Genomic DNA, 15,485 nt, shown 5'->3' with positions numbered 1-15,485 from the left:
GGGGTCACCAGAAACGAGAGGCATGCCCACGAGCTTTCTGTGCTTTTAAATTACCCCTTAAATTATGCTTCCACGTTTAGGGCTCGGTGCTCTCAGCAGGGTGCCGGGGCCTGGGCTCGGTGCTGGCTGCTGGGAGGGGAAGGCGTGCTGCTTTCCGAACCAGGGCAGCCGCTTCTGGCTCCTCGCCGCTCCCCGGGGTCCTCCTCCCCCCCCACCCCCTGAAACGCTGTGACCCTGTTTAGGTTGTGAGAAGGAGGATTTCACAACCCCATGCTTCCGTGGCTGCCGTTTCTAGTCAAACTCCTGGTCCCGAGGGAAATAAAGCAGTCCGGGCAACGCTGAGAGCACAGTTCCAGATTTGCCAGGAAAAAAAGAAAGCAAACAAAGAGCGCTGCGTTCCTAGGGGTGGTGCAGCCATCTCTCAGCATCCCGTCCTTAACCTGAGCAGGTTGTGTGGTGTTCAGTCAAGACTAATCAGGAGGAGAAAGCCCTGTCTTGCAGCGTGTCAGTGCACGTTTGTCCTTTGGTGGTCTTGGCTCCAGTTTCCCTATGTTTACCCCAACTTCTATTTCAAGAAATGTTGCAGGGAGAGCTTTGCCCTTCACCTTCTGACTCTGACCTCAGAGTTTGAAGCTCTGGGACAGGATCTCCGAGCAGACACGTCCTTCTTCACTGCTTACATACACCACACGGTGAGAGAGCTGATGCTGCAGAAGTTGAAGTGGCATATTTAGTGGTTTTAAAGAAGAGGCAGTCAGTGGAGGAGCAGTGACGACCATGCAGGTGCAGCTGGAAGCACAGCAAAGGTTTCCAAGGGCTCTGTGGCCAGCAGCAGGGCAGAACAGGGCTGGAAGGAAGCTGCTTTCTGTTGGAAACGTCACCGATGTGATGTCCCAGTGGCCTCTGAGGACGTTTGTCTGTGTGTGAGCAAATAACAGGGATGTCTCAGCTAAGCACGTACTCCAGTGTTTGCATGCAGAGCTCACGGTTCCCCTGCCAGGTACCTCTCCAGCAGCACAAGCGCGTCCCAAGTGCACAAGATTTCGGTCATCATTTTGTTTGACTCATTTCCTCAGGCTTCAAAGCCTGTCTTTGTGCTCAGAACTGCTGCTTTTCATGTCACCCTTTTTACTTGGAGCCTTTTCTGTAGCTGAAAAGTGGAACTTTTTTTTTTTTTCTCATTCAGGCTTTTTTTTTTCCCTCTTCTATCATAATTTTAAAAAAAATGAATAGGATAAGCTCCTACTTTCGATGCCAGCACTGGCCTCCATGCAAAACTCAAGAAAATATTGAGCGAGAAACTGATTTAAAATAAAATAAATATCCCTTCCTTCCCTGAAGGTAACAGCAAGCAGAGGAATAATCTGCTGATGAAAACTGCTTTGCACCTTCCATTAGAGCAGGGCTATTTCCAGCAGCGGCTATAATGTCTTGTTCCCAGACCCGGGCTTCATCCAGTTCCTCTCAGCTTAATCATCCTTGTCACAAAAATACCACTTAACTGAAACAACATGGTGAGAGGCACCCGAAAATTGAAGGGTGAGGGAAGGACGCGGGCTTTTCCCAAGCGCTGTGACTGCAAACATTTCCCATAACTCGGCACCGTGCGATGCCTGCGTCCCTTTGGGATGCCACGGTGCAGGGCGGCACCTTCAGCAGCTGCGAGGGCAAAGCGGAGCAGACCCTGCAGAAAGACAAAAAATCCAGCTTTGGGCTCAAGAAGCCCCCAAGGTGCCCAGTGCTGGGGTGGAGAGTGTAGGAGGGAAGCTGCGATGCGCTCGTCCTGGTGTTGGCAGGAGCGGGGCCCGCAGGTCCCCTGGTCCTAACTGGTGTCTCCCTCCCCGTGGAGAGACAGGGACAGTTGCAACCTGAAATAATTCTTCCCAGTTCACAGGGAGGTTTTCCAATCCAATAAACTAGGCCCTGCTTTGTTATTTTTTTCCTTCGGTATTTAAAATGATTCCTGTCTTACCCCACCCCTCCTTAGCAGAAGCACACCCCTGCTGTCTCTGCCTCTGGAGATTATTTGTTTCTTTGAGGAAAAAAAAAAAAAAAGACAAAAATGACGTTTTCCTCCTGCTGGAAGTGCACAGACTTGCTTGGGAACCTGCTCAGGTTTGGCTTTTCTTGCTCGGTTTTCACATCGCCTTGCCCTGCCACGTGTGGACTTCCCCAGCTCTGTTCAAATCCATTAGCAGGTGTGTTTGTTGAAATAAATGCAAGCTTGATATTAAGTGGATTACTTGTCGAGCCGTTTGTCACTGTAAGGGGAGTTGTCACTGAAAGGGATTAGCAGAAAGTGCACAAATAACTTCCAGCAAGAGGCTTGTTAATCACTTCCCAACTCCCCCTCCCACCGAACCGCGGAGCCCGGGTCACCGGGCCGAAATTTCAGGGGAGCTGCCAGGCCTCAGGCTGGGGCAACCAACGTCTTAACGAGGCAAGTGTGAGGAGCTCTGCTGCCAAAAGACCCCAGAGACCTCAGCCAACGCATTTGTGGCTGAAAACGGGGAATCTTTTTAGCAATACCCAGCGCAAGAGGTTGGTCGTGCGGTGACTGCTGCTCGGCGTGTGGAGGCTCTGAGCCTTTGGGAGAGGGGCTGTTCATGTCTGGGTTTTGGTGGATGTCCCTGGGACAGCAGCAGGCAGGAGCATCGCCTGTGTGGTACAAAGAAAACTTGTACTGTCCTGCACGGAGAGGGGTTAGAGCCAGTGAAGGAGCCCGGGGCTGGGCCCACTGTCATGGCTCCGGGCCTGTGCCAGCACCTGGATCGGCTGCGACAGCTCTAGGGAGGGTGTGCTAATTAACAGCGGGCTTTGCTCGTCCCTTTTGAGCTTCGGGTTTAGCAGCTTCAGCTTGAAATGTGCTTGAATGAGGCGTTGAACGTGTTGGGCTGCTTCGGTTCGCAGCCTTGGTGTGGCTCCAACAGTGGCATCCCAGGGAGGGCGGCCCTCCAGGCGGCCCTGATGGCAGGCCCTGTCGGGAGGCTCCTTCCTGGAATCCGGGATCAGGGTTTTATTAGGGTAGGATGAATTAAAAGCAGCACACAGAGTGTCATCACGTTCCTGCATCCTGACAAGTCCTGAGGAAGGAGCTGAGGGGCCTGAGGCCTGGGGCACCCCTGGGACAGGCCGAGAGAGCTGGGGCTGCTCAGCCTGGAGGAGAGGCTGAGGGGAGACCCGTCCGTGGGGATAAATGGCTGAGGGGAGGTGTCAGCAGGATGGAGCCGGGCTCTGCGGTTGTGCCCAGCGACAGGACGAGAGGCAGCGGGCACAGACGGAAGCCCAGGAGGTTCCGGCTCAATATGAGGGGCACCTCCGTGCTGTGAGGTGACAGCCCTGGGCACTCAGAGGCTGGCCCCTCTCCTCCGTTGCAATGTCCTTCTTCTTGTGTTCGCTTCTTAAAAAGGCTGTAGGGAAATAGCTGGTAGCACTGGCAGGTGGTTTGTGCTTGCTTGCAGAAACAGCATTGCTAATAACACCGGTAGCGGGACGTCGGGCTCAATTTCCAGTTCAAGAGACTGAAAAAGTGTCAGACTGCACCTCGGGTTTGAGTAAACATCTGCCAGATGGAGCAACTTGCAGGAAGGAAGCGCTAGATCAGGGTGGTGCATCCTGCGGGACACCTGTGCTATTGCTGGTTGGCTTTGGCATTTGGAGGAGAAAGCTGTCCAGTCCAGAAAACCCCATTAAAAACTGCGGTTTACCACAAGCAGGCCCTGTAGCGTGTTACAGTGCCAAGCAAAACTCTTTTGTAACCTCCCCCGTGCATTAGTTGGCCCAGGTCAGTTTTGGTGTATGAGCAACGACGGAGCTGAGAGCTGCACCGCAGCGACTGGGACGTCGATAGGGAAAGCAGAACCTGAGGCACACTACAAGCAGTGTGACGAATATTTTGGCTGCTGAGGGCTCCTCTCCCTTCCTCGGGCAGCTCTGCTGTGTTCCCCTTGCTGTCGTGAAGCTCTCCTTCGTAGGGGAGGTGTCTGCCCGTGGAGAGAAAAACGGTTTGTGGTTTTCAGACATCCAACGTGAATGCGCCGAGAGCTCAGTGCTTCTGGTCCATAAATCACTCTCACCCGCATCGTGCATAGGACAGTGGTCAAAATCGAGAAGAATAATTTGATTCAAAAAGGAAACAATAGATTAGTTTTGGTCCAAGGAATGGATTTCAATTCCGTAAACTAGGATTTGAAGTTCAAGGTTCAGTAGTTTTTAGGTTAAGGAAAGGAATTAAATCTGAAGTACTTCAGAGCAGCAGAAGCAATTGAAATTCAGGCAGGAATTGGTGAATCGCGGTTTGGGCGTGGGAGGTAGCGCTGTGTAGCTTGTGAGCTTGCTGCTTGTGTCAGAGGTAGGAAACTGCTGCTACGTGGCAGCTCTGCGATTCTTGAATTGAACTGTCAATTCTTCTGGTTATTAATTCAATTTTTCTTTCTTTTTCTCCCCTTCTCCTTTCAGCATGAAAGACTTTCCAGGTAAGAGTTTTGTTTCTTGGATTTTTTTTTCTGTTTAATATTTATCAGTGACACTTTTTTCTATGGCTTCAGGGCTTCCCAGCACTTCAAACCAATAGCATAGGCTGAAGCTGCTTCTGGCCATTTGGTATTTACCATAGCAGAACTGTTGGGCCAGCTTGCTTCCAGCCTTTGCTCCCCAAATTACTTACCAGATACAAAGAGACACAAACCCTCTGTGCCCCGTTAGCAACGGAGCCCGTTCCCACCATGCAGATGGGAGATGCACGGGAAGTTACTGCCCTGGTGGGGTTGGGGCTGATACCCACTGGACTTTTCCCAGTTATTTCGGTGCTGCTGCTCCCTGCCCTCGGGCGCTGCGCTGCAGCAGGAGCGTGCTCAGCAGTCCCAGTGCCTGTGCACAGCCTCGAGCCCCAGCCTGGCAGGCTCAGACAGGCAGTCCCAACACGGTCCCTGCTCCATGGTGCTGGATCCTCTTTGCATTTTAGGTTGGAAGCAGCCACAAACCCTACTCCTGCCAGTGACTCCTCCTCCTACAGCGATCGTGCCTCCAGCCGCTCCAGTGCCTACACCCGGAGGGAGAACCGGTTAGCTGCCCTCAGCAGCAGAGCAGAAGAGGAGAGTAACAGGGACTATAAAAAGGTAGGATTTTCAGGTGGATTATTGTCAATGCGTGCACCTTAGAAGCTGCCTGCTGCTGCAGAAACCTGCACTGAGAGTCATTGGCACGAAAGAGCAAAATAATTTCTTTTTGTTTTCTCTTTCCATTGCCTTTGGAAATGACTGTAGCCTTTTTCAAATGCTGCACCTCTTCAGAGGGTCAACAAAGGACAAGGGGTGAAAGGACACCATGCAAAGTCAGATATCTGGGAAGGAAGAGTGAGGAATGAGGCTGGAGAAATGTTGGGAGGGATGTGTGAAGGAGCAAGAAAAGATGTTGCCGAGCACTGCCAGCATGACCCAAGTATACATACCCAACAGAATTATTTCTTGCTGCTCTAACACTCCAGATTATTTTTTTTCTGAAACTTTCAATATAATCCTTGAAAGCTAATAGTATGGAGCAATGCAAACCCCGCAGCTGCCTCTGCTCAGTGCTGGGACTCGTGGAGTGGCGTGGCAGAGCTGGGTCTGTGCACTGGCCGAAGAGCAGCCTGGTTGATTGAAATATTTGGTTCATATTTCAGTTATATGAAAGTGCCCTGTCTGAAAATCAAAAGCTGAAGTCAAAACTGCAAGAAGCCCAGCTTGAGTTGGCCGACATCAAATCGAAGTTGGAAAAAGCAGCCCAGGTAAGGCAGAAACCAACTCCTGGACTAAAGGAACCGAGCACTGGCCCGTGATGAGCCACCACATGTTTCAGTGCAGGGAGGGATTTGTTTAGCTCGTGGGAGGGAGGGTGCTACAGAGGGGACTTGTATATTTTGCAGAAATAAGAGTGGTGTGAGTGATTCTCTAAGGACTGCTTCTTTGGGCAAGTGCTTCTGTAGGCTATCTAGGCCTTTGTACAGCATCCTATGAAATCCTCTCAGTTTTAATAGCTTTCTATTTTTAATTTACATAGCAGAAACAGGAGAAAACTTCTGACCGGTCTAGCATGCTGGAGATGGAGAAAAGGGTATGTGTCTGCTTTCTTCTGAGTCGCGATCCTTGCCTTGAATTCCTCTGCAAGGCATAGCAATTTCTTGAAGGAAAGTGTTAATTAAAAGATAAGTTATATTTTTGCCTTGCAGAGCAGTTCACAGTGATAATTGTGTTCTGACCTTTTCAATGCCTGCGACTTCCCTGCTCTCTTTGCAGATCAGCCACGTTCTGGTCTCATTCCTTTGTTACAGGAAGCTACAGACCAACAAATAGTGTGGCATGGTCCTACGGGGATGTTGGTCCATTACGCTTTAAAATATTATTGTTCCTTGTAAATAAAGTTACAGGGCAGAGAGGGGAGCAAAGCACAACACCAGCTGGGTGTCTGTCTGACGATTACACTTGAAATCTGACTGTCTGAATGCTCCTTCCTCCGAACTGAGCAGTCAGCTTTATTGCAGCAAGCTAAGCTGACCTTGCAGCGTGTGGCTGTCTCTGCCCTAAATGACCTTCAGCCAGGTCAGAAGGGACTCGGGGAGGTCTGTAGTCCACACACCAGGCACAGGCAGTGCTGAATTTGAACTGCCTTCCTCAGGGCTTTGTCCTGTCATTTCATGGAGATTTGTAAGTGTTGAGGTTCCACAGCTGTGGCTCCTTGTTCTGGTGCTTAAATACCCTCAGAGTTAACTTTTTGTCTTGTATCTAGTCAGAACCTCCCCTGCTTCAGCTGATGGCCATTATCTCACATTCTCCCACCACATGCCTTAATGGTTAATTAAAGTTAGAGCCAGCCATCACTGCCATCTGAACTGGCAGCTGGGGGAAGTCGTGACATGGGTGGAGCTTTGCTTTTGTTAAAAAAAAAAACAAACAAATGTGGCAGTGAGAGCATTGCCCTCAGCAGGACATCCCCAACCAGAGGGAGCTCACCCCCACATCCTATCTCCCACCCATATAGGGTGCTTCCAAGATGGGGCAGCGTTCTGCATTATTTGTGTTGCATTAGGATCACAGCAGGCACAAATGCAGGTTTCTGACAGAGAGAAAAGAGCGTTGCTCAGAGAGGATGGCATTAAGTGCTTCAGGACAGCTTCTGCATTTTGTGTACCCGTGTACTGGTTGGTTCCCAGAATCTGCTGCAGCAGTCAGTCAGTTTTGCAGCTCTAAATTCCTAAATTTATCTGGGAGAAGCAGGATTTCCAGACACCTTTCCCTGGTCGCTGTTTGGTATTTGATGGGCTGTGCGGGTTTTGTCATCATCTCCTTTGCAGCAGGGGACGTGGGGGTACGGTTACCTGCATGGCTTCACCTGCACAGCTCAGAATCACATTTCATCAGGCCTGAAAGCTGGGGTCACTAAATGTAGTGGGATAGCTTCATTGAAGAGAGCTCAGGGCTGAGAGGTCTGAAAAATGGGCCGCAGCACGGATCCCCTGCTGGTTCACCAGCTGCCGTGTCCCATCTGATCAGGCCGGTAACCTGCACATTGCTCTGAGATGCTTTTCAGTGACTGCTCATACATACGACTCTTACTTTTCTTTAAAAGAAAACGTGCTGTAAGTTTTTCCTCTAAATCCACGTGACAATCTTTGTTACGAATCTTTGTGAACAGGAGAAGCGAGCCCTGGAGCGGAAACTCTCTGAAATGGAGGAGGAGATGAAGGTAGGAAATAATCTATTCACTCTATTCTATTTTTTATGCTTTGTGTTAATGTCTTTGGGGATTGTCACCCAGGAATAGGATATTAAAAGTATACATGGGAGGGGACTCCTGTTACCTCTGAGTGTGTTCCTTTATGCATAGAGGACTTAATTTAAGGGCTATGTTCTCCAAACATGAAATAGTAATAAAACTGCTCCGATTGCACCATATGTTTTATTTGTTAATGCTGTTTGATCTGAGAACTGTGAAGGCTGTTCTCCCTAAATGCTTTCTAAAACTAACCTTTTGTGGCATCCATGAGTTTCAGTTTGCTGATCCCCTGTGCTAGTCTGCGGCCCAAGTTAAGCCGTTGCGGTTCTCTCCAGATGGGTAAGAAGACAAAGCTGGCTTTTGAGATCACGCACACTAGCCAGGAAAAAAACACAGAGTGATTGTATTCCTGTACTCCCTTCCTAAAGCATGTCACTGGAAGGCTGTGGCAGTAAGTCAGCCTGGAATGGATTTCAGCAAAGAGGAACTTGCTTCCTGATGAAACGTACAGCATGGCTTACTGTCACGGGACATCCCCCACTGACTGCTTCCTTCGCGTTCCCCTCTCTCTCGTGGCATTGCTTCGGAGGACGGTGGCCTCCTGCCGTGGCTGGGATGCCCTGGGAGCATGGGGCTGGCGGGGAGCACTGCAGGGCAGGGAGCAGTGTGTTGGCCGCCTAGGAACGCCTGAACCTTCTCACTGATCTTGCAGTGTTACAGCATTGGACGCTGTGTGTTCGTGCTCGTGTTCACAGAATGCTCCTCTTCGCTCAGTGCCCTGTGCTTCCCTTCCCTCTGAGCATGATCCAGGTCACAGCTGAGCAGATCATAGCTGAGAGCTGTGAGCTCTCTCGCCGCGGTGTGCTGATGGAAATAATTTCCTGCCGTCCTCCAGGAGGCTCCAACTTCATTTTTCTATTTCAAGCTTCATGTATTTACCAAGGGTACAGCTTTGAAGGACCTGCTGGTTTGTGCTGCATCTTCTGCTGCAGTAAGCACAGAACAATTTGGTGGAGTCTTACTGCAAAGGCTCTCTTTTCTTTCAAAGAGGAGAAAATAAGTGTGGATGTGCTAGCTAGAAGGGGAAGGAGAAAGGACTGAATGTGCCTGAGCTTCAGGTCCTTTGTCCACTCCACAGGTGGCAACATTTAACTCCAGGGAGACTTCCCCATCATTACAGAAATGGGGCCTTCAAGAGAAACACAGGCAGTAGTAGCATTTTGTGTTGTTTCTTTCAGTCTGTAGATTACTCCACAAACCAGCTCAGGCCTTGGAGTAAAAAGACAAATTGGTGTCCCCTAGTGGTCTGTCGGTTTGGAACATTTATATTGGTTCAGGAAGCAATTAGTGAAATAAGGTGCCTGTAGGGACCGCTGGATGCTGCCAGAGCGCCTCTGGTTCAGCTAGTTGGGAGCTGCAGACTGATGGAAGCCAAGATGGTGCACTGGGAAAAGCACTGCCAGGAGTTTGACGTGTTCTTATATTACCCTGAAGCTGCTGGTCACTGCTGGGGACAGCGCAGGAGCTGAAGCAGCCTGTGGGCTACCTGGAAATGAGCTATCAGATCCTCAAGAGTGATGCTTGCTCTTTGCTCCCTGCTGTGTTCCTGCTGCATTAAACAACCAAAATGAGCTTTTGTTAGTGGAATAAATAGACACGGAATTTGAAAGTGCCTCTTCTGAGGTCCTACTGTGTTTCCTTATCAAGTCCTCAAGCTGCAATAGCAGTGGAAAAGTTAACTCCATCCCAGCCAGACCCGGTACAGCGCTGAGTACCTGTGTGTGCTGCGATATTTCTTTTGTGACAGCCACTTAAGAAAAAGGAGTATGAAATCCATGACAATAAAAACGTACTGGACAAGTCCCTAAGGAAAACAGGCTTTCCATGTCCACTTACATCACGTCTTACAGTTGAAGAGTTGGCCCAGTTGTGTTTGTGCAGAGTGAGATAACCTCTGCAGAACATCTGCGTTAATCCCTAGGGTGGAAGCAGTGCCAGGAATCAAACCTATTAATGCTGGCTGGACTTGCATTCCTGCTACTTTCGCTAATTGAATTGCTATTGAGCAGAATCAGAAGGAATAAGCGATTTAAGCAAATCCACCCGTTTCTGTTAAGGTGGAGAGCAGCAAGGGGAGATAACCAACCGTGCCAAGTTATTACATCTTGACTAACACTGCAGTCTTCAGGATTCTGCCCACCAGTCTTTGAATTGGACCAGTCCATCCTGGCTCACATCCAGCCTTTTGGTCTTTGTGCAGCTCAGGGCTTCAGGTGTGGCCGCAGCAAGGTGAAAGCAGCTGACTCCTCCGGGAGAGGAGGCACAGCAATGTCACAGAAAGGTCCTGGGCTGCTGTGACAGAAATGCTGTGCTCTTCAGCCCAAGCTTGAGGTAACAAGCTGTGTTCCTGTCATGAGTTTATCCACCGCTGATGAAGCCATCAAGAAATGGAGAGGAGCAGGACAAAAACAGTGATCTCAAAGAACTCCTTGATGCTCGAGTTGCTCCTGCAGGCCTGCTGTTGGGAAGGTGACAGGGTGGTACAGCATTTTCCTAAGTGACTGCAGAATTTGACTGGAGATAAGGCAACTTGGCTGAGGAAGGAGAAAGAAAATTAGCATTTGCACTGAACTGAATTCAATGCCAAGTGCCTGAGGTCCCAACTTAACACAGCAATTTTCCTTGAAGGTCACAGAAGCTTCTTTATTCTGTAGCAGCTCTGCACCTCCTGGCTTTGTACATTGTGCATGCTTTGGGCGTTTTTATTTCCCCTAGTGTTGCAGGCACAAAATCCTTTAATTGAAGGCAAGTGCAGCTGAACCGAGAAGCCTGCTTTCTGTAAGCCAAGTATCCAGCAGAGTGATAAGCAATCACAGCGGTGTCGTCCAGATTCTGGTCTTTGCCCTTGGCTTCAGGCCCAGCTTTCCAGCCTTCACTAGGTGTCTTTGAGCATGATAAATAGAAAGCCATCCTACCTGCAGCGCACACACATTCGTGCAGAGGTGATCCTTTTTATCATCTGCGGCAGGGTGCTGAGCCTGAGCTGCCTCTGATCGTGCCACGCTGCAGTTTTGTGCTGTGCTGGTATGGAAAAGTCAAGGTGGTCTCTAAGCTGACCGCAATCCTTCCCACCTCCCGTAGCACGGCACCCCCTTTTACATATGTTTGACGTTTTTCTGCCAGCCAGATGCTCAGCTGAGTTCCCTGGAAGGAAACGGAGAATATTTGTAAGCCGGGGATGCTCCTCCAGCCTGAGCATCCCCCTGCAGCTCCTGGGGACGGTCGCTCACAGGACAGCCACAGCCTGAGCTGTGACATCCGTCTGTCCTCACCACATACAGGACAGCCTGCCCACTGGGATGGTGGCCAGGATTTGGGGAGAAGTGTCCCCACTGAGGTGTCCTGGGAGCTCTCCTGCCCCATAGCTCTGTCTCAGGACCTGTCGGTCTGTCTGGTGTCAGAACTGCGCTGCTGAAGGCCAGGGCTGATGAGGCAGGGGGGCTTCATCGCTTGGGGGCTCGGCCCTCGTCCTTTCCGTGACTCCTCGCACTCACCTGCATCGCTTCTTTCGGCTTTGCAAGGCTTTTGGATGAGGCATCTTCACTCCTTAACGAGGAGCCAAGGCTTTTGGGTAGCTCGAGTTGAGCTGGAGGGTGGGGGCTTCCTGGGCTACTTCTCGTTTGTACAGGGTTGAGCCCTCCAACAAAGCGTCCTGGATGTCCTGGGGCGCAGCAGTTCTGTGGGGATCTGCAGCCAGCTCCCTCCCGTGCAGTCAGGTGGAAGTTCCTCTGTCACCGTAGGTTTGCCAGTGCTCTTCTGGTTGAGGACACCTTCATTATTGCAGACAGCAACTCCCTTTGGCCACTTTCTGTCGATGAAATGGCAGAAAGGAATTCCCTTCCCCACGGACCCTTCCCTCCCTCTGCTCCCTGCAGGCGAGGGGGGGGACGCAGGCAGCACGGCGCTTTGCGGGCAGGACGGGAGCTGCTTTGCTGTGGGCTGGGATTTCTTCACTTGAACTTCAAATTCCTCTTCTGGCGGGCGTTCCCCTGCCTGCCTCCCGCTGCCCTGTGCCTGCATCCCCTCCTTGGTGCCAAAGGCTTCCCCGTTCCTGCAGCACCGCTGCCCGACGAGCTGAGCTGCGAGGGGTAAGGACAGGACACTGCTCAGGCAGCCCCTGGCTCCACGGACGGTGTAAACGCCCCACGTAAGGTTTTATGTCAGTGTCTCTGGGGAAATGTGGTCCTTGAACGAGAAACGGTGATGTCTGCACAGCTTCTGCCCTCTTCTGCTTCGCCTTCTGCGTTGCCTCCGTGTCGTGTGTCCCCCTGTGCAGCTGGGACTGTGCTCGCCCCACCTCAGAGGCTGGGTTCCAGCACTGTCCCGTGCTCCTTTCTGTGTTCCTTCTGGTACTAAAAATGCCGTGTTTCAAATGCCTTCTCTGTAAGATGCTGTCATTCGTACTGCTGTCGTTAAAATGAGTGGTTTCAGTGTTTTAACCGTGCACTTCCAGATGAGAGAGACGTTGAGCCTCGGGACAGGGCAGACCCAGGAGTTCAGGTGCCGTAGGGATGGGGGCTGTGAGGTGACGTGTCTGGGTGATCCACTGCAGGACAGTGACACCCACGGGTGCTTAATTCATAAATAAAACCTCCCGTGAAGCTCTGGTTGCTTTTTGCTACTCCAGGCTGCTTTAGCTTTTGGAGACACGTGAAGAAAAGGAGACGTAAAGAAATTCCCAGCAGTGCTTTCATAGCCCATGGAGGTGGGAAGTCAGCGGTGGTAGTTCTCAGAGCAGTAACTCCGTGGCTGTGTGCTGGTGGAGCTTACACCTCAATAAATTAGAAAATAGCCAGGTAGAGAGCAGCCTGCCCTGTAGGAAATGCACCTTTCTAAAGGCTGCGGAGGCCCCTGGAGAAAGGGAAGGTTCCCGAACACCCTCAGCGTGTTGTCAGGCTTTCTTCATATGCATCTGAGCTGCTGCCTGCCCAGCACTCACTGCCACTAATTTTTCTTTTATTCTCTATTTCACTGCTCGTGGACTAAATTCACCTTTCTGTGCCCTTTTGTCTCCGTGGTGTGTTCTCTCTGTGTCTCTGTGTCCACTCCTGTCACTCTCCGCAGAATCTCCACCAGCTCAAACAGATTCACACTCTGAGGCAGATGAATGAGCAGCTGCTGGCCGAGAACAGGGCTCTGACCCGGGTGGTAGCCAGGCTTTCACTGCCCGCCAAGCCCTCCGAATCAGAGGAGCTGTAGCCGCTTCCCCTCCGGCTCATCTCGCCTCCCTCTTCCACTCTTCCAGGCAGGTCTCCGCTCCCGTGGCCGAGCTGCTCGCCGCCTCGCCGCTCCCCGGGCTGCCTGATGAAGCTCGGGGGCTCCAAGCAGCATGTGCCCGAGGAGCCAGCGTGCTGCTGGCCCTGCTCCGGCTGCAGGCAGGGCTTCACCGCAGGCGGCTGCCTTCACCTCTGCTGCCCCTCGCTCTGCTTGGCAGGTGCTGACCTCCGCCTGCAGCGGCAGGGTTTGCTTTTTCCTTTTTCCCCCGTTGAGCAGAGAAGTAGGAGGGCATGCTCCCTGCTTTATGCCGAGGCTTGGAGTCCGATGGATGGCGCTGAAGTGGCTGCGGAGGAGCGGGAGCTCGGCTGCTTCCCCGGGGCTTAGCACGGCCGAATGCCTTTGGGGTGGCACCAGCAGCAGCATCCCCCCTCCCAGGGCCTGACCTCGAAGGTGGTGCCTTTATGGTGTGAGCCCGGTCGTGGTGTCGCTGGGCTGAGGGCAGTGAGAAGCTGGCTCGTAGCAGACAGGACTGTGCCAAGTCAGAATTAATCTCAATATTTCTCGGGATGTTATGGAAAACGCAGGTTTTAGGCAGGAAGGGGATTTTTTAAAAAAATCTAAAACTGGGCAGTCTGCAACAATTTCTCTCACTCAGCTGAGCAGAGAAAACAAGCTCCTTCCCTCATTTTTAGGTAGTGAGATGTTTCATTGTGAGTTCAGAGCTGCAGCATCCCCTCTGCCTGCTGCAGCCTGGTTACGAGGCAGGGCAAGCAGCAGGAGGCCGACCAACCAAGTTTTCTTTTTTTCACCTGGTATTTTAAATTCACTGCAGAAAAATTAGTGTTGGAAATCCAAGGGCAAGCCTTCTGTGGCTTTGCCGTACGCTTCACACTGTTAAATTACATCCCTTCTTGCTGCTTCGGTGCTAAAATAAAGCCATAAACGCTTCTTTCTGCGGGCCCTGCCTGCCTTTTGCAGGTTAGTAGGGATATTTGGGTCCCTACAGACAGCTTTTTTTTTAAAAAAAAAAGAAAATAAAATAGAAGCACTGTGCTCTAATGGGCTGGAAGTGGCACTAAGGTATGAAAAAATCTATTCTTAGCGTACAAATTATATCAAAGATGATTAACCGTGGAAACAAACTAACCGGGGGAATTGGGGCTTCCCTTCCCGGGAGTCTCAGTGCAAGACCAAGTGTTCATCCCAGGCGAGCTGGGGGCTGGCCGAGACGGGGTGTTCCACCTCACCTGCAGGTGGGCAGAGGAACCAGTCCCACCAGCATCCTGCTTGAAATCGGCAGAAGTATCCTGGACCTTGTCCCTGCCTCACCTCGTTCCCGTAAGCAGGGAGTTTCGGTCAATCTCTTTCCCGACGTGTTTTGAGCTCTGAGAAGGAGAATTGACCACAACCACTTCCAGACCCGCAGAAATACCGTCTCACACCCTGAAGCCAGCTGGCTCTCTTCTCCCGCCAGGCAATAATCGCAGCTCCGCTTCTCCCCCCTGCTGCCACCCCTGCTCAGGGTGCCACCACCGCGTCCCCCGTGCAGGCTGGCCGAGACGTGGACAGGCTGATCGTCCCCTGCTTGCTTCTAGGTTTGAAACTCCCTGCTTGTGTCCGAGCTGGAGAAGAGCTGTGTATCTGTGAGCTCATCCGTGTGTTTTATTTTCTTCAACTCCTCGTAGGTCTAGCACGGGATGTCACTGTTACCTGTAAGCCTTGTCTCCTCGTGTACCCAGACATCGCAGCCCTGCAGTCACGGCACTGTTTTAAACTGGCAGGGGCGCTCTTCAAAGAATCTCTTTCCCCCAAATCCCCATCATTTCCTCAGTGTCACCTTCTCCAGTGCCACAGCGAACAGGCACGGAGCAGAGCTGCTCGGACAAGCCCCTGGTGCTGCGGTGTGCTCGGCATCACAGCACCCCGCGCACCGGGCTGCACCTGTCCTTGCTGCTTCCAGCGAGATGTTTACAAAGCTTCATTTTCCAGGCCCTCATATTGCCAGCCTGCTTCACCTGCAGCTTATTTTGCAAGGCTGCTTTGCCCGGAGTGCCCGCAGCCTGGGAGGAATTCCAGTTCACGAGGTTGATTTTTAGCTTTCAGAAAGCTTCACTGGGAACCGATGGAATCGGGTGAAAGCCAGGAAGCTTTTCAAGAAGTTCTGCTCCTCGTTACCTTCCTCCCTTTTCCGATAAATCACCAGAGTTGCACTGAGGGTGGTTAAAAAGCACAGCCACCAGCAGAGCTCCCAGCGGGCTGTGGAACTGGGGTGGTTGCTCTCTGCTGGTGCTCACGGGCACACGCGGTGGGTTTTCTCTGCCAAAGCAAGGGGCAGAATTTCCGAGCACTGTCCTGGTGGAGCGATGGGCTCCTGCAAGCCTGCAAGGCCCCCCTAGGACGTGACAGAGGGGACAGGGACAGCCCAGCTGCAGACCACAGCGGGTGCTTGGACGCCT

The 15,485-nt window shown here is 51.6% G+C and overlaps 1 protein-coding gene across 6 annotated transcripts in view; it reads left to right on the top strand.

Annotated features, from left to right (window-relative positions):
- The window catches only part of PPP1R12B (protein phosphatase 1 regulatory subunit 12B), a 113,400-nt gene that overhangs the window by 93,680 nt on the left and 4,235 nt on the right, over positions 1-15,485 (top strand). For 4 of the 6 annotated variants that reach the window (XM_084302036.1, XM_084302039.1, XM_084302038.1 and 1 more), the window contains 6 exons: positions 4,459-4,475; positions 4,964-5,117; positions 5,663-5,767; positions 6,040-6,093; positions 7,672-7,722; positions 12,877-13,057. In XM_084302036.1, coding sequence (XP_084158162.1) covers positions 4,459-4,475; positions 4,964-5,117; positions 5,663-5,767; positions 6,040-6,093; positions 7,672-7,722; positions 12,877-13,011 — 516 coding nt within the window. In that variant the 3' untranslated portion in view covers positions 13,012-13,057. The remainder of the gene's footprint in view (positions 1-4,458; positions 4,476-4,963; positions 5,118-5,662; positions 5,768-6,039; positions 6,094-7,671; positions 7,723-12,876; positions 13,058-15,485) is intronic. The other 2 variants (XM_084302037.1, XM_084302041.1) reach the window with 1 other exon arrangement.

This window comes from Netta rufina, assembly GCF_964035555.1.
Source record: "Netta rufina genome assembly, chromosome: 26".
Taxonomy (NCBI): Eukaryota; Metazoa; Chordata; class Aves; order Anseriformes; family Anatidae; genus Netta; species Netta rufina.
This window is presented reverse-complemented; position numbering and strand designations above follow the sequence as displayed.